Source organism: Bos grunniens, chromosome 8 (genome assembly GCF_055505025.1).
Source record: "Bos grunniens cultivar Pamir isolate PY7600 chromosome 8, Bosgru_T2T1.0, whole genome shotgun sequence".
In the NCBI taxonomy this organism is placed as follows: Eukaryota; Metazoa; Chordata; class Mammalia; order Artiodactyla; family Bovidae; genus Bos; species Bos grunniens.
Genome location: NC_141172.1, coordinates 23,732,801 through 23,759,140, shown reverse-complemented (window position 1 = coordinate 23,759,140; position 26,340 = coordinate 23,732,801). Strand labels below are relative to the sequence as shown.

General features: G+C 37.6%; 1 protein-coding gene across 2 annotated transcripts in view; it reads right to left on the bottom strand.

Moving 5' to 3' along the window:
* The window catches only part of HAUS6 (HAUS augmin like complex subunit 6), a 39,350-nt gene extending 13,837 nt beyond the window's left edge, over window positions 1-25,513 (bottom strand). Inside the window, exons 1-12 of one of the 2 annotated variants that reach the window (XM_086414958.1) lie at window positions 25,102-25,513; window positions 21,955-22,087; window positions 20,951-21,046; window positions 18,053-18,131; window positions 17,409-17,541; window positions 14,393-14,540; window positions 13,325-13,390; window positions 12,967-13,015; window positions 9,791-9,961; window positions 7,791-7,984; window positions 6,878-7,004; window positions 6,298-6,400 (exon numbers count right to left, since the gene is read on the bottom strand). In XM_086414958.1, coding sequence (XP_086271084.1) covers window positions 6,298-6,400; window positions 6,878-7,004; window positions 7,791-7,984; window positions 9,791-9,961; window positions 12,967-13,015; window positions 13,325-13,390; window positions 14,393-14,540; window positions 17,409-17,541; window positions 18,053-18,131; window positions 20,951-21,042 — 1,162 coding nt within the window. In that variant the 5' untranslated portion in view covers window positions 21,043-21,046; window positions 21,955-22,087; window positions 25,102-25,513. The remainder of the gene's footprint in view (window positions 1-6,297; window positions 6,401-6,877; window positions 7,005-7,790; window positions 7,985-9,790; window positions 9,962-12,966; window positions 13,016-13,324; window positions 13,391-14,392; window positions 14,541-17,408; window positions 17,542-18,052; window positions 18,132-20,950; window positions 21,047-21,954; window positions 22,088-25,101) is intronic. The other variant, XM_086414957.1, reaches the window with a different exon arrangement.
* Window positions 25,514-26,340: the final 827 nt, after the last annotated feature.

Here is a 26,340-nt window from a genome sequence, read left to right as displayed (position 1 = left end):
TTTAAAATGGAGACCTGCCTTCAAGAAATCAGTATAGGAGAGACTATTGATAAGAAAAGCATTATGACATATTGTTACAGTATTATAATACAAGTACACACAGAATGCAAGAAGGCAGAAAGGCACCTGGTCCAGAGTAGGGAACATGAAGAAGCCAAGTACTAGGAGAATAAGGTGCACATTTGGTGTGCCAGGGCATAGCATATATCTAGTGAAGCAGCATAACAGGAAATAAAATTGAAGGAACTCATGGCTGCATTTCAGAGGATATTCCAGGAGCTCCTCTTCTTTCAACATGTTTGATTCTGAAAGATTATTCTGTCCAAAGTGTTACTATATAAGAAACCAATGGGTATTGTAAAGTTTTCTTTTAATTCATCATAATGCCACCTTTTAACATTTTCAATAACCTACTAATGATGATGTAGTTTCTGTTATTTATAAAACATTCCAGGGCTTCCCTAGTGGTTCAGCGGTTAACAATCTGCCTTCCAATGCAGGGGACATTGGTTTGATCCCTGGTCCAGGAAGATCCCACATGTCGTGAGGTAACTAAGCCTGTGTGCCACATCTACTAAGCCCACCCTCTAGAGCCCGTGAGCCACAACTGCTGAGACAATGTGCTACAGCCACTGAAACCCACGTGCCCTACGGCCTGTGCTACGCAACAAAGAGTAGCCCCTGTTCACTCCAACTGGAGAAAGCCAACAAAGCAACAAAGACCAAACACAGCCATAAATAAATAAATAGATAGATAGAAAACTCTTTTAAAAAATAAATAAATGGAAGTCTTAAAAGCAACCAGAGATCAAAAATTACCTACAAAGGAATGACAATTAGACTGACAGCAAATGTTTCAAAAAGAAGGCAGAAAGTAATGACGGCATATTATCAAAGTCTCAAGGAAAAATTTAGTCTTGATCTTGAATCCTATAACCAATCTATCATTCATTAAGTAAAGAAGACATTTCTCCAAAGAAGACATACAGATAGTCAACAGACACACGAAAAGATGCTCAACATTGCTAATTATTAGAGAAATGCAAATCAACACCACAATATCAACCTCACAATGGTTAGAATGGCTACCATAAAAAAATCTATAAATAATAAATGCTGGAGAGGATGTGGACACAAGGGAACTCTCCTACACAGGGGACTGTAAACTGGTGCAGCGACTATAGAAAACATATGGAGATTCCTTACAAATCTAAAAGCAAAACTACCATTTGACCCAGCAACTCCATTCCTGGATATATATGCAGAAAAAACAAAAACTCTAATTTGAAAAAACACATGCACCTCAATGTTCATAGCAGCACTATTTATAATAGTTAAGATATGGAAGCAAACCAAGTCTCCATCAACAGATTACTGGCTGAAGAAGTGGTATAAATGTGCATATATATGTATGTGTGTGTGTGTGTGTGTGTGTGTGTGCATATATATATACATATATATATATAAAGGGTATTTTGGGCTTCCCCAGTGGCTCAGCAGTAAAGGATCCGCCTGCAATGCAAGAGCTGCAGGAGACTCAGGTTCACACCCTGGGTGGGGAAGATCCCCTGGAGGAGGGTGTGGCAACCCACTCCAATATTCTTGCCTGGAGAATCCCATGGACAGAGGAGCCTGGCAGGCTACAATCCATAGCATCGCAAAGAGTCGGGCACAACTGAAGCAACATAGCACCCATGCAGACATAATGGATATTTATATGAATATTTCTGAGCCATAAAAGAGTAAAACATTGCCATTTCCACAACATGCATGGACTAAAGAATATTAGGTTTAGTGAAATTAGTCAGAGACAGACAAATACTATATGGTTCACTTATATGTGATTTCTAAAAAGTAATGGAAATTTTGTCTAACTCAATGAAACTATGAGCCATGCCGTGTAGGGCCACCCAAGACAGATGGCTCATGGTGGAGAGTTCTGACAAAACGTGGTCCACTGGAGAAGAGAATGCAAATCACTTCAGTACTCTTGCCTTGAGAACCTCATGAATAGTATGAAAAGGCAAAAAGATACGACACTGAAGGATGAACTCTGCAGATCAGTAGGCGCCCACAGAAGAGTGGAGAATAACACCAGAAAGAATGAAGAGACGGAGCCAAAGCAAAAACAACGCCCAGTTGTGGATGTGACTGGTGATGGAAGAAAAGTCCAATGCTGTAAAAAACAATATTGCATAGGAACCTGGAACGTTAGGTCCATGAATCAAGGTAAATTGGAAGTGGTCAAACAGTAGATGGCAAGAGTAAACATCAACATTTTAGAAATCAGAGAACTAAAATGGACTGGAATGGACGAATTTAACTTAGATGACCATTATATCTATTACTGTGGGCAAGAATCCCTTAGAAGAAATGGAGTAGCCATCATAGTCAATAAAAGTGTCCAAAATGCAGTCCTTGGGTGCACTCTCAAAAACCACAGAATGATCTCTGTTCATTTCCAAGGCAAACCATTCAATGTCACATTAATCCAAGTCTATGCCCCAACCAGTAATGCTGAAGAAGCTGAAGTTGAACAGTTTTATGAAGACCTACAAGACCTTCTAGAACTAACACCCAAAACAGATGTTCTTTTCATTATAGGGACTGGAATGCAAAATTAGTAAGTCAAGAGATACCTGGAGTAACAGGCAAATTTGGCCTTAGAGTACAAAACGAAGCAGGGCAAAGGCTAACAGAGATTTGCCAAGAGAATGCACTAGTTACAGCAAACACCCTCTTCCACCAACACAAGAGATGACTCTACACATGAACATCACCAGATGCAGATGGTCAATACCAAAATCAGATTCATTATATGCTTTGCAGCCAAAGATGAAGAAACTCTATACAGTCAGCAAAAACAAGACTGGGAGCTGACTGTAGCTCATATCATGAGCTCCTTATTGCCAAATTCAGACTGAAATTGAACAAAGTAGGGAAAACCACTAGACCATTCAGGTATGACCTAAATCAAATCCCTTACGATTATACAGTGGAAATGACAAATAGATTCAAGAGATTAGATCTGATAGAGTATCTGAAGAACTAAGGATAGATGTTTGTGACATTGTACAGGAGGCAGTGATAAAGACCATTCCCAAGAAAAAGAAATGCAATAAGGAAAAATGGTTGTCTGAGGAGGCCTTACAAATAGCTAAGAAAAGAAGAAAAGCTAAAGGCAAAGGAGAAAAGTAAAGTATACCCATCTGAATGCAGAGTTCCAAAGAATAGCAAGGAGAGATAAGAAAGTCCTCCTCAGGGATCAATGCAAAGAAATAGAGGAAAACAATAGAATGGCAAAGACTAGACATTTCGTCAAGAAAATTAGAGATACCAAGGGAACATTTCATGCAAAGATGGGCTCAATAAAGGACAAAAATGGAATGGACCTAACAGAAGCAGAAGATATTAAGAAGTGACAAGAATACACAGAAGAACTGTACAAAAAAGATCTTCATGACCCAGATAACCACGATGGTGTGATCACTCACCTAGAGCCAGACATCCTGGAATGCGAAGTCAAGTGGGCCTTAGGAAACAACACTACGAACAAAGCTTGTGGAGGTGATGGAATTCCAGTTGAGCTATTTCAAATCCTGAAACATGATGCTGTTAAAGTGATGCATTCAATATGCCAGCAAAGTTGGTAAACTCAGCAGTGGCCACAGGACTGGAAAAGGTCAGTTTTCATTATAATCCCAAAGAAAGGCAATGCCAAAGAATGCTCAAACTACTGCACAATTGCACTCATCTCACACACTAGTAAAGTAATGCTCAAAATTCTCCAAGCCAGGCTTCAGCAATACGTGAACCGTGAATTTCCAGATGTTCAAGCTGGACTTAGAAAAGGCAGGGGAACAAAAAAAAAAGAAAAAAGAAAAGGCAGGGGAACCAGAGATAAAATTGCCAACATTCAATGAATCACAGAAAAAGCAAGAGAGTTCCAGAAAAACATCTATTTCTGCTTTATTGACTACACCAAAGGCTTTGACTGTGTGGATCACAACAAACTGTAGAAAATTCTTGAAGAGATGGGAATATCAGACCACCTGACCTGCCTCCTGAGAAATCTGTATGCAGGTCAAGAAGCAAAAGTTAGAACAGGACATGAAACAACAGACTGGTTCAAAATTGCAAAAGAAGTATGTCAAGGCTGTATATTTTCACCCTGCTTATGTAATTTATATGTAGAGTACACCATGTGAAAAGTCGGTGTGGATGAAACACAAGCTGGAATCAAGATTGCTGGGAGAAATACCAATAACCTCAGATATGCAGATGATACCACCCTTACGGCAGAAAGCAAAGAACTAAAGAGCCTCTTGATGAAAGTGAAAGAGGAGAGTGAAAAAGCTGGCTTAAAATTCAACATTCAAAAAACAAAGATCATGGCATCCAGTCCCATCACTGCATGGCAAATAGATAGGGTAACAATGAAACAGTGACAGACTTTATTTTCTTGGGTTCCAAAATCTCTGCAGATGGTAACTACAGCCATGAAATTAAAAGACGCTTGCTCCTTGTAAGAAAAGCTATGACCCTCCTAGACAACGTATTAAAAAGCAGAGACATTACTTTGCTAACAAAGGTCTGTCTTGTCAAAGCTATGGTTTTTCCAGTAGTCAAGTATGGATGTGAGAGCTGGACCATAAAGAAAGCCAAGTGCCTAAGAATTAATTATTTTGAACTGTGGTGCTGGAGAAGACTCTTGAGTGTCCCTCGGACTGCAAGGAGATTAAACCACCAATCCTAAAGGAAATGTGTCCTGAATATTCATTGGAAGGACTGAAGCTGAAGCTGAAGCTCCAATACTGTGCCCACCTGATGCAAAGACCTGACTCACTGGAAAAGACCCTGATGCTGGGAAAGATTGAAGGCAGGAAAGGGGACGACAGAGGATGAGATGGTTGGATGGCATCACAGACTCAATGGATATGAGTTTGAGCAAGCTCTGGGAGTTGGTGATGGACAGGGAAGCCTGGCATGTTGTAGTTCATGGGGTCGCAAAAAGTTGGACACGACTGTGCAACTTTCACTCAAACTAAATATGCCAAGAGTAAAAAGGCCCCTTCCAAGCTGAAGTGAGAACATAATGCCAACCAAATATGTCAAGAACTATCAAAGTAATTCTGTCATCGTAAATAATGCTCTGAATCTGAAAGTCTTCATTCAACAAACGATGCAGTCTTTTCTGTCTACACTTCTGCTGGCTCCTATCCTTGACCTGTGCTCTCTGGTCTATGATGTTTCCCAGTTAGTGTCCTCCTCACATACACCTGACTCTCAAAACAAATCACCTATGCTAGTTGTGGTTATCCTTTTCTTCCTAAGTCCTGTGCTGACTGCTGCCATGATCGAATACCTGCCTGAACTCCACTGTGACCAACTCCTCACTGGTTACATATTCCAACATTTTTTATTCACTTATTCCTCTACCTATCTACCTTACATTTACTGAACCCAGTAACAATTTCTTGTACACAAGCAGCAGACAATTGGGGAGACTAAGTATGAAATGGCTATTAGATACTGCAGAGAAATTAACTTTGAGGTGTGACAATGGTATGATGTTTGAGGAAACTGGATGAGATATTATAGAACTATTATTAATTTTAAGTATAAAATTAATGGCAATTAAACAGGAAAAAGTCCTTATTTTCATGGGAGTGCATGCTGAAACACTTAAGAGTAAAGTGTTAACATTTCAAATGGTTTAGCAAATAAAACTACACATTTAAAGCAAAAATCTCAACTGCAGAAACAGGCAATGATTAGGTATCCTTCTTTCATGTTAAAAAATTGTGGGCTTCTACACAAAAACTTACAAATGAATATTAATAGCAGCATTACTCATAGTAGCCAAATGGTGGAAACAATACAAAGATTGTGCAAAGTAAAAAACTGTGCAAGTAAGGAAAGGAGACACAATAAGCCTATTATATGATGTTCTTTACATGAAATATCCAGAATAGGCAAATTCACAGACACTGGGAGAATGTTAGTCATTGTCAGGGTCTGGGAGAAGGGGAAATGAGAAGTAATTGCCAATAGGTACCAAGTTTTCTTTTGAGGTAATAAAAATACGCAGAATTAGCTAGTGGTAATGGTTGCACACCTTTGCAAATTTACTAAATGCCACTGAGTTGGACACTTTGCAATGACCAAAATGCTATATACATTTCACCACAAAATATAACTGGGAAAAAAACATGAAAGAATATGTAAGAACTATTATTATAGTGAGAGATATTAATGAGAGGCAAGTTTAAAAGAGAAAAAAAGTAAAAAACCAACCTGGAAGTGAAGCAGGATACTGTAAAAGAATGCTCCTCGCATATGCTTCTTCTGAGGCAGGATCAAACGAAAGTGGAGACATAGGCGGTAAAAGATCCACAGCCTCAAACAAAGAATTTATTATTTTGAAATATACACACTTTACTCAGTACCATAATAACAATACTAAATTAACCTATGAAAGGATGATTTCTTTTTTCCATAATAAAGATAGAATTGCCAAACATACAAATTATATAACTGTTTTAAACTAAAGAATACAATATTTGGAGTAAGAAGACTACTTTGTCCTCCAATTATGCCTCAAATGTAACAGAACCTAACATAAAGAGAAATGTCTCATTTTCCTTTTAACACAATCCATTGAATCTAAAAATATTAACCATATCATAAGACCTTGATGAACATTCTAATGTGTATTTAGGAAAATCACAGAAACCAAAATATTTGAAATGTAGGCTCAGATGCAAAGATGACAAGCATATACACATATAGCACTTCTAAGTCACTTGTTACATGATAAATCAAGAGATTACAAGAGATTAAACTATTCTCCAAAAGGCAAGTCAATATTACTTACTGGAGTAGAACCCTTAATTATACTGAAAGGAGACAAGCCAAGAAACTCTTTCCACTTTTTATGCCATTCTTCTTGCTTTTCAACAATAGAATGTCTTATAGTTTTGAGAGCTTCTGTTATTTTATACCTGTGATGGAATAAAAAATAACTTCATTCAAAACATGAATATATAAAAAGGACTAAGAAAAAGTACTGAAATAAGAATTTGTGGTATATGTGGGAAACCTCTGTAACTTCTCAGTTTTGCTGTGAACCTTAAATTCTTCTTTAAAAACCTCAATTTAAAAAATTTAACAGCCAATTAAAAAAATCGAAAAAAATGAACAAAAATAAAAAAGAATACAATGGGGCATTCCAGATGACACAGTGATAAAGAATCCACCTGATAATGCAAGAGGCACAAGAGACGCAGGTTTGATCCCTGGGTCGGGATGATCCCAGGGAGTAAGAAATGGCAACCTGCTCCACTAATCTTGTCTGGGAAATCCCAAGGACAGAGGAGCCTGGCGGGCTACAGTCCATGGGATGGCAAAAGAGTTGGACACAACTTAGTGACTAAATACCACACCACCACCACAAAAGAAAGCTAGAGAAAAGCTTAAATTATTTCATTAAGAATTATCACTCAGGGCAAGTAATATACACCAGACAAAAGAAAACTATGTTAATTTTCCTTTCTATTTCATGTGTCTCTCTAGAAGTTGATGACATATGGTTTTTGAGTACCAGTAAAATTTTCACATTTGTTTGCCAAAGCTAGAGGTGTTAACTAGAGTTGTGCTGAGAAATTATCAAAACCACCCTGCTGCTGCTGCTAAGTCGCTTCAGTCGTGTCCAACTCTGTGCGACCCCATAGACGGCAGCCCACCCTACTCTTCCCCAAATGAAATAACAGAGGATCTTTATAGTGTACCTCATATGCTTCAGATCTGACAGTCTTTCTTTCTGAAATCTGGTCTCTTTTTCAAGGAAGTGAAGGTCTATTGTCAGTCTTGCTTGGTCAGTTTGACAACATTCACATTTCATTACTTTCAAGACTTCATTTAATAACCAAAAAACTGTTAAGATGTTCAATTTTCCAGCCTCATAAATATTTCCTGTGTGCAACTAAGGATTCAGAAAGGAAAAAAAGTGAACTATAGATTCTTAAGATAATAAAATGCTATAAGAACATATTTACGTCTGTCACCAATATATAAAAAGGCTACAAGAGTGAAAAAAAAAAAGCTACACAAAAATAAAATTATGTAAAGAATTCTGATCCGAAGAAGACTACTGTGGAAGAATTAACACACCATGCTACATTTTTGTATCATGCAAAAAAAGTTGAAAACTAGAATAAAAGAAATGGAAAGCAAAATAAAGACTGAGGAGAAAGATTAGGCTTAGATAAAGATCATGAGTTCATGTTTTAACAAAAGTTGCCAATTGAAGGGCCCCTAAAGACTGATTCCAAACTTAGACATTTTTATTTGGCCTGTACAGTTCCAAAGTTTTAAAATCATTTGAATTAGTTACCAATATTTTTTAAAAAGATTTCATCATTTCCTGGTGCTTCCCTGGTGGCTCAGTGGTTAAAAATCCGCTTGCCAATGCAAGAGACACAGGTTTGATCCCTGGGTCAGAAAGATCCCCTGGAGAAGGAAATGGCAACCCACTCTGGTATAATTGCCTGGAGAACCCTGATGGACAGAGTTGCCTGGTGGGCTACAGTCCATGGAGTTGCAAAAGAGCCAGACATGATTTAGCAACTATACAACATTTTTTACTTTATCCCTATTGTTACACACAATTAGTATACTTAATTTATATGATATTACCTGCCTAGCTCCTATAGGAATCTGTGTTTACAGATCCTAATTTTTTATGTACTCTGAATTTGAAGTGCCTGACATGTTACCCATTAAAGTTCTTCAGGGTCACAATATTTTATCTTTATATCCCCTTGTTGTTGTTGTTTAATCGCTAAGTTATGCCCGACTCTTTGCAACCCCATGGACTGTAGCCTGCCAGGCTCCTCTGTCGAGGGGATTTCCCAGGCAAGAATATTGGAGTGGGTTGCCATTTCCTTTTCCAGGGGATCTTCCCAATCCAGGGATCGAACCCAAGTCTTCTGCATTGGCAGGAGAGTTCTTTACCACTGAGTCACCTGGGAAGCCTTTATATCCCCTACATGACAATAAAGTCAATGCTTAATAAATTTTAATTTACTAAGAAAAAAAAAAAGTAGTGATTCAGATGTAAATGTCCTATAAGCAAGTGGAAAAATTTGATACAGTTTGCATTGAAGGGGAGAGACTGGAAATAAAAATTTGGTAATATTATTGTACAGGAGGCTGATGAGACCATGGAACTGGATAAGAATTTACATATGAATTTATAACATGAGGAAGAAACGAGAGCATTAAAGGAATAATAGGGAACACATTCACTTAAAAGTCAGAGAAAAAGGAACCAATGGAAAAATGGAAACAGTAGTCTGAAACGCCACAGGAGGGCAAAGACACTGAGGTCACAAAAGCTAAAAGAAAAGACTTTAATCGAATCAAGATCAAAGGAAAATAAGAAAATGGAGAGTTTTTAAAAAGAAATTTAGCTATCAGAGATCATTATTGTTCTCTTTGAGAATTTATAAAGAATTAGGTACCATATCATCTTCCTATTAAGTACCTCCTACTCTCTACACTATATGATGTAGCACCATAAAAGGTATGAACAATTAATAAAAGTTGATAGATATAAATATACACACCCTTAACAGTACCCCTCGTTATGAAAGATTCACCAGATACATGCACAAAAGTAAATTCTGAAAACAGTAGAAAAAGATTGTAAGAAAAACAATATATAATACATAAAATAATTAAGTGAAAGGAGTTTTCTCAAAAGCTTCCTTAATTATCAAATACTTACCTGACACATTTGTTTCTCAATTTTATCAAGTAAGAGGCTTGGAATATTGATAGCAATGTCAGTTCCATCTAAAGTATAATTGTTATCAAGACTAAGGACTGAACTAACAACTTCTCTCTCTTTTTCCAAAAACATAAGTGTTTCATTCACGTTAGTCCACAAAGACCGAACCTTTGAAAACACAAACAAATATTAAAGTCTACATATAATCAGTCTATATATACATTAAAAAAATGTAAAACACAAATATATGCTCTTTCCCAGGAACAAATGAAATATTCCTGGAATGGCTTCGATAACAAAATTAACTATTTTAACAGTCTAAAAGCACTGATACTACTTTCAACAGCACTTTAAAGAATTTCTCAGGAGAATCTAGACCATTATGATTTGCAAAACATACCTAAGAAACCTTACATTATCAAGATGCAATTAGCATTTCCTATATTCTGATATGCCATCAATCTAAAGGAGGTTTTTCAAGAAGAATAAAAGCTTTTCAGGAGAAAAAAGAAAAAACCATATATCAACTTTTAAGAGTCATTCAAGTTTCAAAGAGTTAAAATATCAAAAACTATGTATTAATCTATGTTTATTAAATTAATTATAAGAATGTTCATAGCACTCATTTGTAATAGTCAAAAACTGTAATGAATCCAAAGAATTACCTTGAGTAAAAAGAGTATATTTTGCTATACTCATAAAATAGAATATTAGACAGCAATGAGAATGAACACATACAACAGCAAGGATAAAACAGCATTAAGTGAAAGAAGCTGAATACAAAAGAATATATTTTATACATGCCCATTTATGGGTCAAACAGGCAAAACTAATCTTTAGTGTAAGAAGTGAGGATAGTGTTTATTCTTGGAAGGAAACAGCCGTGAATGAAAGGGGGTTCAATGCTCTTGGAGTGATGGTAACATTCTGTTCCTTAAGTTAAATGCTGGTTACATGGATGTGTTCACTTTGTGAAATTTTGTCAAGCTACATACGATTTTTGCACGTTTTTGCACGTATGTTATTATGCCTCAAAAGAATTTACAAAAGTAGAGAGGAGGAGGGAAAATATAATAATTATATTTGTGTTAATGTCTGTGTCTTCTCACAGCACAAAGAAAAGTTGTTCCACAAAGGAAGTCTCACTGGCTGGCCATCTAGAGATCTCACAGGATGACATCTCCTTGGTGAATGTACAAAGATCCAGGATCTGGGTCTCAGATTTTTCAAGTCTAGAAATTTTATCTTGTCAATGGCGCAAAGTTGACTCAGGGAAACTAAATATTACCTAAACTCAAGAGAGATACGGAGAAGGCAATGGCACCCCACTCCAATACTCTTGCCTGGAAAATCCCATGGACGGAGGAGCCTGGTAGGCTGCAGTCCATGGGGTCACGAAGACTCGGACACGACTGAGCGACTTCACTTTCACTTTTCACTTTCGTGCACTGGAGAAGGAAATGGCAACCCACTCCAGTGTTCTTGCCTGGAGAATCCCAGGGACGGGGAGCCTGGTGGGCTGCTGTCTATGGGGTCACACAGAGTCGGACATGACTGAAGCGACTTAGCAGTAGCAGGGAGAGAGATAGCTATGAACTTCTCTTGTGGTCCCGTGGCTAAGACTCTGCACTCTCAACACAGGAGGCCCAGGTTCGATCCCTGGTCAGGGAGCTAGATATCATAAGCCACAACTAAAGATTTTACATTCCACAACTAAGACAAATAAATATATAAATTTTTTTGCTATGAAAACTCTTATTGGATTTCATACCAACCTAACGTATTAAGCTTACAATCAAAGATACTATATTCAACAACAGGAATATTCATATTCGCTGAACTAGAAGCTCCATAAAGGAAGTGACTCTGCTTGTTTTCTTCAGTGCTCTAGCCCACACTATCTAGAAGAATGTCTAGCAAATGATCAACAAACAGTCACTGAATTAATGAATAATTATTTCCTGCTCTTGTTTAGTCACTAAGTTGTGTCTGACTCTGCAGTTCCATGGACTGCAGCACGCCGGGCTTCCCTGTCTTTCACTATCACCTGGAGTTTCCTCGGATTCATGTCCATTGAGTCAGAGATGCCACCCCATTCTCCTTTTGCCATCAATCTTTCCCAGCATCAGGGTCTTTTCCAATGAGTCGGCTCTTTGCATTAGGGGGTCAAATTACTGGAGCTTCAGCTTCAGTCCTTCGAATGAATATTCAGAGTTGATTTCCCTTAGGATTGACTAACTTGATCTCCTTGCAGTCCAAGGGACTCTCAACTGTCTTCTCCAACACCACAGTTCAAAAGCATCAATTCTTCAGCACTCAGCCTTCTTTATACTCCAACTCTCACATCCATACATGACTACTGGAAAAACCATAGCTTTGACTATCCACACCTGTGTTGGCAAAGTCTCTGCTTTTTAATACACTGTCTAGGTTTATCATAGCTTTTCTTCCAAGGAGCAAGTGTCTTTTAATTTCATGGCTGCAGTCACCATCTGCAGTGACTTTGGAGCCCAAGAAAATAAAATCTGACACTGCTTCCACTTTTCCCCCTTCTATTTGCCATGAAGTGATGGGGCCAGATTCATGATCCTGAGGAAGGCACTCACCTTTCCCAAAGACAAACTGCCTAAAAAGTCAAATCAATACTCCAAAGCAGCCTGGTGACCATAGAATAAGAATACAGAGTCTGAGAGAGATTTCATCCAAATACAAAGACCTAAGAAAACTCTCCTACCCCACATTTGTTAAAGCCAACCTCTGAAAGCCTCAGATCATCTATAACTGCCAGATTCCTCATGCCAGTCTCAATGTGACTTCTCATTTTTCTTCCAAACTTACCACTATCCTCCTTCAAATCATGTATTTTTTTGCTTAGATAAATATTACTGATTAAGCTACAATCAAACTGAACTTTCCTTGCTAGAGTGAAAGATTTTAAATTAACCAAATTTAAAACTGTGTTGTATACATTTAGTCTGATTATAAGCTAATTTTTTCCATTATATTCAACTGTCTGAAAGGCACCTGTTGATACTTTTATGTCCATACAACTTATGAGTTAAAAAAATGTATAACACTGTTATAAAAAGAGACATACATGAGTTCAGTTAAGTAAGTAAACACTGCATATCACAAAACAAAGATTAAATTTTTCCCTTCAAAAGTTGTCTTACCTTTTGAATTTTCTCTTGTATATTACTTTGGTCATCACAGGGTTCCATTCTAGTTAAAAATTAAATAATCTCATTAGTCAATTAAAAAAAACTGGTAACTTACCATCCAAAGAGCTAATTAATCTGTAAACCCACCCACTAACAACCATTCCTATTAAAAGCAAAAATAAAACTCAACCTCAAACCTATCATAATTTATTAGAAGAACTGGACTAGGAATCTATGTTTTTGTCATATTATCAACTAGGTATTGAAATGTTATTTTAACTAATCTCATTGTTTGTTTGTTTTTTAACCTATAACATGCAGGAGGTTAAACTAATACTTCAGGCAACTTTCAGCTCTAGAAGTCACTTACTTTTTTATTTGGTTTTCCAGTCCCATACATTCTGATCTCAAATTTCGTACCTGTTTAACTGACAATCTGCAACAAAAACATACAAAATGACAGCTATAATTCTACTACAACAGTATAGGCCACTTTGATATTTCCCCCCATTTCATATCTTTACTCAAGGCCTCTAAGGGCTACTCTTCCAAATATACCAGTAGCTAGTCTTAAAGGGGCTCTAGACTCCCTTTAAGAATTACAAGAGTGATGTAACATATAGGCAGGACTATTGAGATAAACCAGAACTTCTTGGTTCATAAACTCTGACTTTAGGTAAAAATGCTGGAGGTCAGACTACCCTGCTCTCTTATCCTTACCTCACATTCTTAGGGGATAAATTCAAATGTTACCTGAGGCAGGCAACATTGCAGTTTTAAGGAGATTTCAAAGGATTTTGTAGCTTTCATAATAGATAAGACAGCATGTAAAAAGCTATCTTACTATAGTTGTTTATAATTATTAAAAATTGGACATATTCTATGTCTTGGGAGTAAGAACCTTGCCTCTTTGTTTAATGCTGTAGGACCAGTGTGTAACCAATATCTGGCACACAGAGGTACAAATAAAAAAAATGTGCTGAATAGATGAACGTAAATAAATATAAGGCAATATAAAATGGCTGAAGAAACCAGTATACCTTCTCAACAGATGCTAAGTAGACATTAAAAGTAATACATTAAAGCAATATGGAAAAACTTATAGAATAAAATATCAAGAGAAAAAAGGATACAAAATAGAATGAGCACTATAATTACAGCTTAAAATTTTATTTTCATCTTTAAAAGAAAAAATACCTGAAGAAACTGAATTTTTGAACAAAATGATATCCTCCTTTTCTCTAAACTTTCATTTACAGCATGCCTAAAGTTTTAAAGTACTTTATTCAGAAGTGATCAGGCTTTAAAATGGAAAGATAAAAGACAATTGCCAAGGGGTTTTGAGGTATTCATGAATTACTGCCACCGAAGGGATACTGATGACATTTGTTCATAAAGAAAGGAATTTTCATTTTCTAACCATCGAAGTATTACTTACTGTGCATTTTCTTGATATTTTCGGGTAACACAATCTTCTTTTTGCAAAACTTGTAAAAATCTATTACGTGCTACAAGGCATCTGGCAAGGCATATGTGCAAATCTTGTGGTTTAACATTAAATGTCTCTGTAAAACGTATAGAAGAATCTACATGGAAGATAAAATATAGAAAACTTAGACTTGTGCTGTGCTGTGCTTAGTTGCTCAGTCATGTCCGACTCTGTAACCCATGGACTGTAGCTCCTCTGTCCATGGGGATTCTCCATGCAAGAATACTCAAGTGGGTTGCCATGCCTTCCTCCAGGGGATCTTCCCAACCCAAGGATCGAACCCAGGTCTCCAACATTACAGGCAGATTCTTCACCTTCTGAGCCACAAGGAAAGCCCAAACTTAGATTTACAAGCTAATAAATATAAAAAATGTGAGACTGTTGAGAAATTAACAACCTCACTTAACTAACAACTCCTTAAAAGCTGGTATGACAATACACACAAATATACAACTCATTTCAATAAAAGCAAGGATGACCTGTTTTTTAAAGAAGGCAACTAAAAAAGGATTGGGGACTTCCCAGATGGTACAGTGGTAAAGAATCCGCCTGCCAATGCACAAGATAAAAGAGAGAAGGATTCGATCTCTGGGTCAGGAAGATCACCTGGTATAGGAAATGGCAACCCACTCCAGTATTCTTGCCTGGAAAATTCCATGGAGAGAAAGAGCCTAGCAGACTATGGTCCATGGGGTCGCAAAGAGTGTGACATAACTAAACAACTGAACATACACAAAAAAGGATTATCTGAAGTTGAGTTATTTTACGTAACTAAAAATTTTTAGAATCCATCTGCCCAAAATAATTCTTATTATCACAGCACAAAACATCCATAAACAAATACGCTGTTACACATACGCAACTTCTTAACACACCTTTTAACAACAAAGGAAGAAAATTAAAAGGGATGAGGTGAGATCACATCACCTTCATTGCTGCCATCAGCCTACTTTTCTTCCCCGTAAGACCAACAGGGTAAGACAACCAAATAAAACCAATCTCCATTTCTCAAGTAATTCTTGGCTATGTTACTAATGATCAAAGCAGACCCTGAGAAAAATCCATCCAATGATTTTAGAGTTCGGGTTTTCACATGCAATAACATGTAATAAATCCTACTTTAAGATGGCTAATACAATAAAGATAGATATGCTGGAAAACAATGGCCTCACACTATACTTAACATGACAAAAACAGGTGCTAGATCACCCACAAAAAAAAAAATCAAAAATTCTAAATATTTAACAGGAGATGAGTTTATTGGATATAGAAATCATCCATAAACTGAATATGGTAAATGAAACGGCTTTAAATAAGAAATCGGATAAGCCATGCCTAAAAGCTTTATGTACAATAAACTCTTGCCAAATCCAAATACACATGATTTATATAAAACAGTTTGGGTTACATGTAACTAAAATGGATCATCTAATAGAAAAACTGGTAAAGTGCTCATGCCACATTAAATTTAAAATATGCAAATACTTATAAAATAAGATCACATGTACATGTTTTAAAAAACCACGCAGAGAAGATAAACTAGAAAAAAGGTACTGTACATATACATATATACACAAATACATATACGCACAAACACAATATATACTTTGAACACACAATAAAGTTTGTCATTGTACCATTCTTTTTATAGCAAAATATTAGGGGAAAAAAAAAGCCAATGTCTGTCAGAACAAATGTGTGATTCAATACACTATGACACACCCATTCAAATACCCAATTCCAAAGACAGAAAAAGAATAAGATCTATGAACTGATATGTAATGATCTCCAATATACACTGTTACATAAAAAACACGAGACTGAAAATCGTCACCATTTAGGGTTTAAAAAGAATATATACATATTTGCCAGAATTACTGATTCCAATGGCTGCTTCTGAAAAGGGAATCCAGGTAACCTAGATTATAGATAGCACCTCTATAGATATCACTCGACAGTCAGAAGTGGAAGACACTTTTCACTTTCTAAATTTTGAATCATAAGAATGTATTACTCAAAATAATTAAAATGTACAATATGACACTAAAAAAACAAAAAACAACAACAACAAAACACCTACAAGAAATCAAAATGTCAGCAGTGGTTATCTCTAGAAACTGGAAGATGGGATTGTACTGAACCAACGTTTTCATCTTTTTCTTCCTGTGTTTTATGAGCATAACTCAGCATAACTCAATTAAACAGAGCAGCATATTTAATAAGCTACAAATGGCATTAAGTCAGCGTAAAAACCCATTATTTTGTTGCTAAGATTTAGCAATTAGATCAAATCCCTTTAAAACACAATTTCAACCAAAATATTCCAACACATTGCCAGTAGCCAAACTAAATCTCTAACAAACTCAATACAACATTTAATACAATGTATTATAGGCAAACTATAACCTGTAGGTCTGCTGCTGCTGCCGCCGCCGCTAAGTCACTTCAGTCATGTCCGACTCTTTGAGACCCCATGGACTGCAGCCTTCCAGGCTCCTCTGTCCATGGGATTTTCCAGGCAAGAATACTGGAGTGGGGTGCCATTGCCTTCGAACCTGTAGGTCTAACCTGGCCCATTTTTGTGAGGTCAGCAAACTAGGCCTGCTTTCTACATTTTTAAGGAGTTGTATTACAAAAAGATTTTTTTTTAATTCACAGAAAGGTGTATGTGACAAAGACTCATGTGGTCCACAAAGCGTAAAATATTCACTGTCAGATCTCACATAGAAAATGTTCCCCAACCCTGTATTAGAACATAATAACCCACATTGCTACCTATGTTCATTATGACAGGATTTCAAACTGCAGTTCCAATAAAATATTAACTATTTGCCTTTTGAGATAAAGTAATATCTTTATCTTACCTTATTTTATTAAACTCTCTTGATGATTTACAAATTATAAGAAATAATAAAAACCAAGAATCAAAGCTGAAAAAAAAAATCTTACCATAAGCTTAACTTACTTTTAGAATGGGTTTTTATATATTTTACTGCAACAAATCTTGCAAAGTGATACATTATATGAATAAACTTAGGACCAACTGGAAATAGAAATAGTGAACCAACAACTTGAGGAAAGCTACTTCCACATTCGGCCTATGATAAAAAGAAATAAGACAATTTGAAGACATTATCAATGATAACCTTTATATTTACATCATACTGTTTTTAAAGCACAACAGGATTTATCAGAATTATTCCATTTGAACCACAAGTTAAATTTTTGAAACTTTCTAAGCTCTTGGTAGACTCAGTCACAAAAAGTAATTAAAATTTAAAGTCACAATTATTGATATAATTTGGGGACAAAAGCTAAAATAATCTATAGTCAAAATTATTTCCTTAAACAAAAACTGTTATATAAATTCCTAGGAACTCAAAAACCTATTTCCAAGGCACTTAGTAAAAAAACTGGTTTCCCAGAAACAGAGTCCCAATCAAAACCACCAGAAAGTATTATTCTGATATTTCTTATTTATACTGTTAGCATAAAAGCATTAAGAAGATTTCACCTTTAAAAAAATTAATGTACCTCAATAAAGCCAGACAAAAAAACTGCAGTTTTCAACTGCTCAAAATTTGCATCTTTTAGAAAGAGAATACTTACAGAAATCTTTTTTAACCATTCACAGAAAAGTTTTCGGAATTCAACATCACGTTTTTGATCAAATGGAGGCCAACAATGTCTTTAAGACAAAAATAAAAATCAGAATTATGAACAAAAAAACAAACTCAGCAAAACTTTAAAATATCAAATTTATCTCCTAGCTCAGCTGATAAGGAATCTGCCTGCAATGCAGGAGACCCTGATTTGATTCCTGGCTCAGGAAGATCTGCTGAAAAAGGGATAGGCTATCCACTCCAGTATTCTTGGGCTTCCTTGGTGGCTCAGCAGGTAAAGAATCCACCTGCAAAGTGGGAGACCTGGGTTTGATCCCTGGATTGGGAAGATCCCCTGGAGAAGGGAATGGCTACCCATTTCAGTATTCTTGCCTGGAGAATTCCATGGACTACAGTCCATGGGTTACAAAGAGTCAGACAGGACTGAGTGACTTTCACTCACTAGAAACATTATTGCTAAATCGAGGCTAACATTGTTGGCAAAAACTCAACATTCAGAAAACAAAGATCATGGCATCCGGTCCCCTCACTTCATGGCAAATAGATGGGTAAACAATGGAAACAGTGACAGACTTTATTTTCTTGGGCTCCAAAATCACTGCAGATAGTTACTACAGCCGTGAAATTAAAAGATACTGCTCCTTGAAAGAAAAGCTACGACCAACCTAGACAGCATATTAAAAAGCAGAGACTACTTTGCCAACAAACAGCCATCCAGTCAAAGCTATGGTTTTTCCAGTAGTCATGTATGGATGTGAGAGCTGGACTATAAAGAAAGTTGAGTACCAAAGAATTGATGCTTTTGAACTGTGGTGTTGGAGAAGCCTCTTCAGAGTCCGTCCCTTGGACTGCAAGGAGATCAAACCAGTCAATCCTAAAGGAAATCAGTCCTGAATATTCACTGGGAGGACTGATGCTGAAGCTGAAACTCCTATACTTTGGCCACCTGATGCAAAGAACTGACTCATTGGAAAAGACCCTGATGCTGGGAAAGACTGAAGCCAAGAGGAGAAGGGGACGACAGAGGACAAGATGGTTGGATGGCATCACTGACTCGATGGACATGAGTTTGAGCAGGCTCCGGGAGTTGGTGATGGACAGGGTAGCCTGGCATGCTGTAGTCCATGGGGTCATAAAGAGTCAGACACAACTGCGTGACTGAATTGAACTGAAGGCTAACATTCATAAATTTCAACTAAAGAGAGACCAACCTGTAAGAAATTAGGTATTTTTCTTTATAAACATCTATAGGGTTAAACTCTGTTTAGTGTGAGTAATCAATGAATACATAGTGATAAATATAGGAATGAATCACTATTAAAATTACTGAAAATCGGTTAAAGAAGACAACATGCTCAATGAATTTCTAAGCTAACACATAAAGATGGTGTAAATAAATTAGTATGTTAAGTCTGGGGCAAAAGAGAGAAACATAAATGTTTACACATGAAAAGCACAAGAAGAATGGCCTAAGAGATCATGACCCCTAGGGATAATCCATATCACAGTCAGTAGGTGCTACTGTTCTGTGGACAAACAAGATATAAAATTACTAAAAATTCAGTTTTAGTAAATAATGGATTTTAAAATTTGCCTATTGCTTCCCACTGATAATCAGTTTTATCTAAATTTTTATTGAGGCATAATTATTTATTGAGGGCCCGTTATTTTTCATATTTCTATAGCATAACATACCTTGTGTATTCACAGAAAAAAAATTAAGTATGCATAAAAAAAGTTTAAAAGGCTGGAATAACAACAGTGATATTTTCTAGTTAAGAATGATTTTTACTTCTTTAGCTTTTTCTGCATTTGCTGAATTGCTTTAAATAAACTCTATTTTGTTTATAATGAGGAAAAAAATCCAAAAATCTATTTTTATCCGAGCAAGGGAAGCCCTATAACTTAGTGATGTCTGAATGCCTGCTAAGTTGCTTCAGTTGTGTCTGACTCTTTACAACCCTGTGGACTATAGCCCGCCAGGCTCCTCTATCCATGGATTCTCCAGGCAAGAATACGGGAGTGGGCTGCCATGCCCTCTTCCAGGGGATCTTCTCAACCCAGGGATTGAATCCCCGTCTCCTGTATTGCAGTCAGATTCTTTACTGTTGAACCACTAGGGAACCCCATAATACAGTGATAGGGATTTCCAAAATATGCTTCAAATATACTTGTTCTCTTGGTCACTCAAAACTTTAACTGAAGGCAAGACTATTAAATTATCATAAATAAAAACAATGGACTTACTATTTAAGAGAATGATGACACAACATAAATATTAAAACAAATTTGAACATTTTTTTATGACAGATGAAACCCAAATCACCTACAAAATAACTTGGAATCAAGGTTAGTGATTATTCACATTTTTATCTCTTCTTATACTATTTAATATACAACAGTATAAGACAATAGGCTAAACTTAATAGGAATGATCTTTGTCTATAGCACTTGACACTTCTATATATTATGACAAAAATAATGATTTACAGAAATTTTAGGAAATAAAAACAGACAAAACAAACAATATTGCCTATAAGAAAAAGGAGTAAAGGGGAAATTAACAACAAAAATCAAAACAAAATTAAGTGCATGGCTAGATTAGTATCAATTAATTATTCTAATAAATAAGACTATGAAGAAGTTAGGAATTACATATGTATAAAATAAAATCCATATTACTTATGAAATCTACCATGAATTCAAGTACTGAAAAAAAGGACTCAGATTAATAAAGGTTAGGTACTAAATCTGTAAGACCCAAACCTAATTTTTATAAAATACATTCAAAATAATAGTTGAAAGCCAAAGTTGAAATTCTCACTATATCAAGTCACAATCCCTTTTTTAAGTCCCTTACAAAAATAAAATAACTTTTACTCACTTGAAAACTTCTTTGGTGAGAGACTTGTCAAGTGTTTGAAACAAAAAATAAGAAACTATGTGAAAGGCATCACGGTTCAGCTTGTCAAACATGTTCCTATGGTTTAAAAGGAAATAAACACAGGAAAAAAGAAAAGGTTAATAAAACAGTATCACAAAAAGCGGTGTAAGAGTTTGACACAAATTAGTAGTTTTCATTCTGTTCAAGAGGTCGAAACAAATTTTCTATTTCATGTATACATTTATAACCAATTAAGAAACACATCCAAGTTTTTATATTTTGGTTCTGAAAATATAGACCAAATAGAAGAAAACTGGTAGAACTTTATTTCAATGAATACATTCTACAAAAAGAAAAGGAAAGTCTAATTAGGCGAAGAGAAAACCATGGCTAAGATAAGTGAAAATGTGATACCAACCAACATTTTCTGACAATAAAAGACTTAAAATTTATTGACTTTATTAGTCAGGTATTATTTTAACTTAGCTTTACAAGCAGTAACTCAGCTGATCTCCACCAGTCAAATGAAGTTAGTAAAGTTGCAACTTTAACATGAAGTATTTTATTTAATCTCAACATTAGAAACTAGTTTGATTTTCCTCATAATACACATGACAAATAGATCTAAGTACCTCTGTGAACACATAAAGCTATTTTCCTGAAATAAACTTTTTGAGTTGCAAAAACACTAACATTAAAATTCACACGCTTAACTTTTTGTCAAACAACTCTTATCCTTGGAATGTTTCTATTCCTCAAAAAAAATACAAATAAAGTTCCTACCTCATCATCTCTCAAATCTGTTATTTTTTTTTCCACATAATACCCTGTTCTCTTCAACACTTCTCATTTTTAAAAAGATAACTTTTAAAGAAAGGTTTGTTCACCCACTAGACTAAAATTTTATAAGGGAAAAGTTTATGTTTGCTCTGTTCACCACTGTATACCCAGGTCCAAGACTGTGTTCAATTAATATCTGTTGAGTAAACAAGTGAATGAATCACCTTTTCTTTCCATTCCCACTGCCTTCTGTAGTTTAGGTCCACCTAACTGCAAAGCCTTGATTCTCCCTCTAATCCATTCTCTGTAATGCAACCAGCATGATTTTTCCAAAATGCAAATCTCTGGGGCAAATATCTAGGAATGAAATTACTTGATCATATGTTAAGTGTACATTTAACTTTACAAGCAAAGTGACTATGAAATTACATGCTCACAGAAACTAGAAACATATAAAATTTTGCACCAACATATATAAGTGAATCTGGGACTTCCCTGATGGTCCAGTGGTTATGACTCTACACCCCACTGCACAGGGTTTGAGTTCAATCCCTGGCCAGGAAACTAAGATCCCTGCATGCTGCATGATACACACAGCACAGCCTCTATATATGTGTGTGTGTGTATGTGCACACATGCATATTAAAAAGCAAATACATTATTTTGCCAACAAAGTTCTGTCTAGTCAAAGCTATGGGTTTTTCCAGTAGTCATGTATGAATGTGAGAGTTGGACTATAAAGAAAGCTGAGTGCCAAAGAATTGATGCTTTTGAACTGTGGTGTTGGAGAAGACTCTTGAGAGTCCCTTGGATGGCATGGAGATCAAACCAGTCAATCCTAAAGGAAATCAGTCCTGAATATTCATTGAAAGGACTGATGCTAAAGCTGAAACTCCAGTACTCTGGCCACCTGATGCAAAGACCTGACCCTGACCCTGACGCTGGGAAAGATTGAAGGCAGGACGAGAAGGGAACGACAGTGGATGAGATGGCTGGATGGCATCACCGACTCAATGGACATGAGTTTGAGCAAGCTCCAGGAGTTGGTGACGGATATGGAAGCCTCGCATGCTACAGTCCATGGGGTCACAAAGAGTTGAACACGACTGAGTGACTAGACTGAACTGATGTGTGCGTGTGTGTGTGAGAATCAAATAAGTGAATCAATTTTTTTTTAATTTTAAAGCAAATTTGATGCCATATTCATACTTAAAGAATATTAAAGGAGATGTCTGTTTCAAAAGAGTAGATCCCTTCCACTAACCAACTGAGATGACTCTAAAGACATGGTGGGGGAGGTGGGGGGTGGAAATCTACGACAATGTTGTAAAAAAAAAAAAAAAGATCACTGAACCAAAACTTGACTGATTTTAGTTAATTTTCAAAGGCAGAAAACATACTGCAATTGCATAAACCAGAGCAGAGAAAAAACTAAGATTGCCAAAACAATAGAGAGAATATACTGACAATGGGAATCATTCTCAGTGGAGGCCTCAAGAAGATGTAAACTTCTCTGCCATACTTTGGGGCATCAAATCATGTGAGATAAATGGAACATTTATTAATACAGAATCATAACTTGATAAATGCTACCCATTGGTTGTCAATTTTTAGGCTAGACAAAGCATTTCTATATATAAATAGCAGTAACTGCTAAACAAATAGTTCCTAAGCAAAACTTATAATTACAGCTCTAACCCTTGACAGCAGGTGCTCACTTGTGTCCCACCAACTGGAGCCCTGCGAGGCTCCTCTATCCATGGGATTCTCCAGGCAAGAAGGCTGGAGTAGGTTGCCATTTCCTTCTCCAGGGGATCTTTCCCACCCAGGGTTCCAACCAGTGTCTCTTACATTGGCAGGCAGATTCTTTACCACTGAGCCACCAGGGAAGCCCTACACCCATTTTACTGATGAGGAAACTAAGGCACAGAGAGGTTGCTACTGCTGCCACTAAGTCACTTCAGTCGTGTCCGACTCCGTGCAACCCCATAGACGGCAGCCCACCAGGCTCCCCTGTCCCTGGGATTCTCTAGGCAAGAACACTAGAGTGGGTTGCCATTTCCCTCTCCAATGCATGAAAGTGAAAAGTGAAAGTGAAGTCGCTCAATTGTGTCTAACTCAGCCACCCCATGGACTGCAGCCTTCCTGGCTCCTCCCTCCATGGGATTTTCCAGGCAAGAGTACTGGAGTGGGGTGCCATTGCGTTAGTCTCTAAACCTTGGCAGTAAAACAATTTTAATACAGCTGAAAAAGTCAAGAAAAGGGAGAAGGCAAAAGAGGGTAGGTAAGTGTAGGTGAACTAATTTTCACCTATAAAGAACTAATTTCACCTATAAAGAAAAAGCTACCTTCATCGTGAAATTACTTAGCGGGAAATCAAGAGATACTTTTAAAATTAATACATCAAGAAATAGAAGACTAAGCACATAATTTAAATACTGTCACAAGAAGGATGGAAATAACGTAATTACAAAAGTCAAGAAGATTGAGAACAGGAAATAGCCTAGTATCCCAAATTTTCCTTGGCCTTCAGTGGGAAAGATAATACTGTGTAAAGCTGCTAAGATACAAAAATATAAACAAAGTTTCTTTTTATAATGAGACTGTAACATTTGTAGGACAGTAGGAAGGAGCTTTTACTTTTCATCTTAGTACCACTCTCCACTGGTTTTTTGCTAACTGTGGCATCAGTTCAGTTCAGTTCAGTCGCTCAGTCGTGTCCGACTCTGCGACCCCATGAATCGCAGCACACCAGGCCTCCCTGTCCATCACCAACTCCCAGAGTTCACTCAAACTCACGTCCATCGAGTCGGTGATGCCATCCAGCCATCTCATCCTCCGTCGTCCCCTTCTCCTCCCGCCCCCAATCCCTCCCAGCAACAGTCTTTTCCAGTGAGTCAACTCTTCGCATGAGGTGGTCAAAGTACTGGAATTTCAGCTTTAGCATCATTCTGTGGCATGCTTCAGTCTAATCCAAGAAGTAAAAAGTATAAACTAAAGAGCAACTATTTTAAAAGGCCCCCTTGAGTCATAACGGCGATTCTATACAATGGAAGGCGGTGGCTCTCCGTTACCAAATCGCCACCTCCCTCGACTTCACAGACCAACCAGCTTCACGACCAAACCAGGACTAAAACCCCGCCTTCAGTTTCGCCCCAACTGCAGACTCTATTCCCTACAAAGCGCTCCCGGCTAGGTTCCATAACGGACAGTGTCTGCCACCAGGTCAGCTGCCGCTAGGAGCCAAGGCTTTGTAGCCAGCGCCGGACCACAGTAACCGACTACTTATCAACCCGCCGGTCCGCAACAGGGCGGGCTGCACCAACGTAACTAGTCTCAGACACCCCCGCCGCCAGCCCAATCCTCCTTACACTCCGAACTGCGTGTGTGACACGGTATTTCCACAGGCTATGGTCGCCAGACAAGGCTCGAAGCCGAGCGCCTGCAGGTACATCCACAGACGAGCCTTTTCGAAAGAAGTGACCCAGGCCGAGCTCATCTTCGCGGTAGGCAGGGCCCGGCAAATGAAGGAAGCACAGGCTCCAAGGTCTGAGAGGGCCCCTCAGACTTCTTCCCTACGGGCAGCCTAAAGTGGCGGCGGCCCCTCAACTGCCACCACTTAATCCTCTCTCGTTCGGAGCCATTTCGCCTCAAATGGCCTCAAGTAGCCTGAAATTCTAAAGTTTCAGGAAAATAGAACCTCTAACTGTAGTACCGCACAGCGGCCAGAGCGAAGACACCACAAACCGAGCGTCCCGCGCTTCCGGAAGACGCCGCCCGGGTGCCGAGGGAAGACAGCCTTCCTGGGAGGATTATATCTCCCGCCATGCAATGCGCCCTCCCCTCGGTCTTTTCCGCGCAAGACCGGTGGGGAACAACAAGACCCACAAGGCTTTGCGGGACTGAGGAAGTTTTTCGCGCTTGCAGGCTTTAGCACGGCATTCTTTGGCTTCGCGCTTTCTGACTCTTTTTGTCTGATCTGTTTCCTTTCGCTCGAATATGCCTACTACGTCAGACAAAAACCACAGGCCGTTATTCAGTGTAGTACAAAAGGCATTCTCAGCTATTCTCAGTGTATGTGTAACCCTGAACATGTCGCCTCATTTCTGAGCGTCGGGTCTATTATTAATAAAATCGTCTATGCCCTGAAGTGCTGAATGTCCCTTTCAGCTCCTTGCTCTGAGAAATCTACGCATATACCTTTCCCCTGCACCCCTGTCAATTGATGATTGCTTTCTCCTCTACATGCCGTATATCAATACAACCAGACCTGGAAATGGGATGGGTATCCTAACTTATTTCTCATCACCAGTTTAGGCATTATTGCCTCACTAAAACCACCAGCATATTTGAAATGTATGCTGTCACCCACAACTCTTCCTTGTGGAGGTCAAGTATAAGATCTCCAGGTTGCTGGACCTCGTTCTGAAATTTCGCATTTAATTCTCTGTCTCTCCAACGTTACTCCTGTAATAATTTTTGATGATTTCAGTGTCCATGACCTTTCCAATGCCCTGGCCTCTCAATTTCTTGACCTCTTCTCAGCACCCTAGCCCCCTTCTCTTTGCCAGATTTATCTGGCAGAAAACAAATCGCTCTTGAATCAGTTC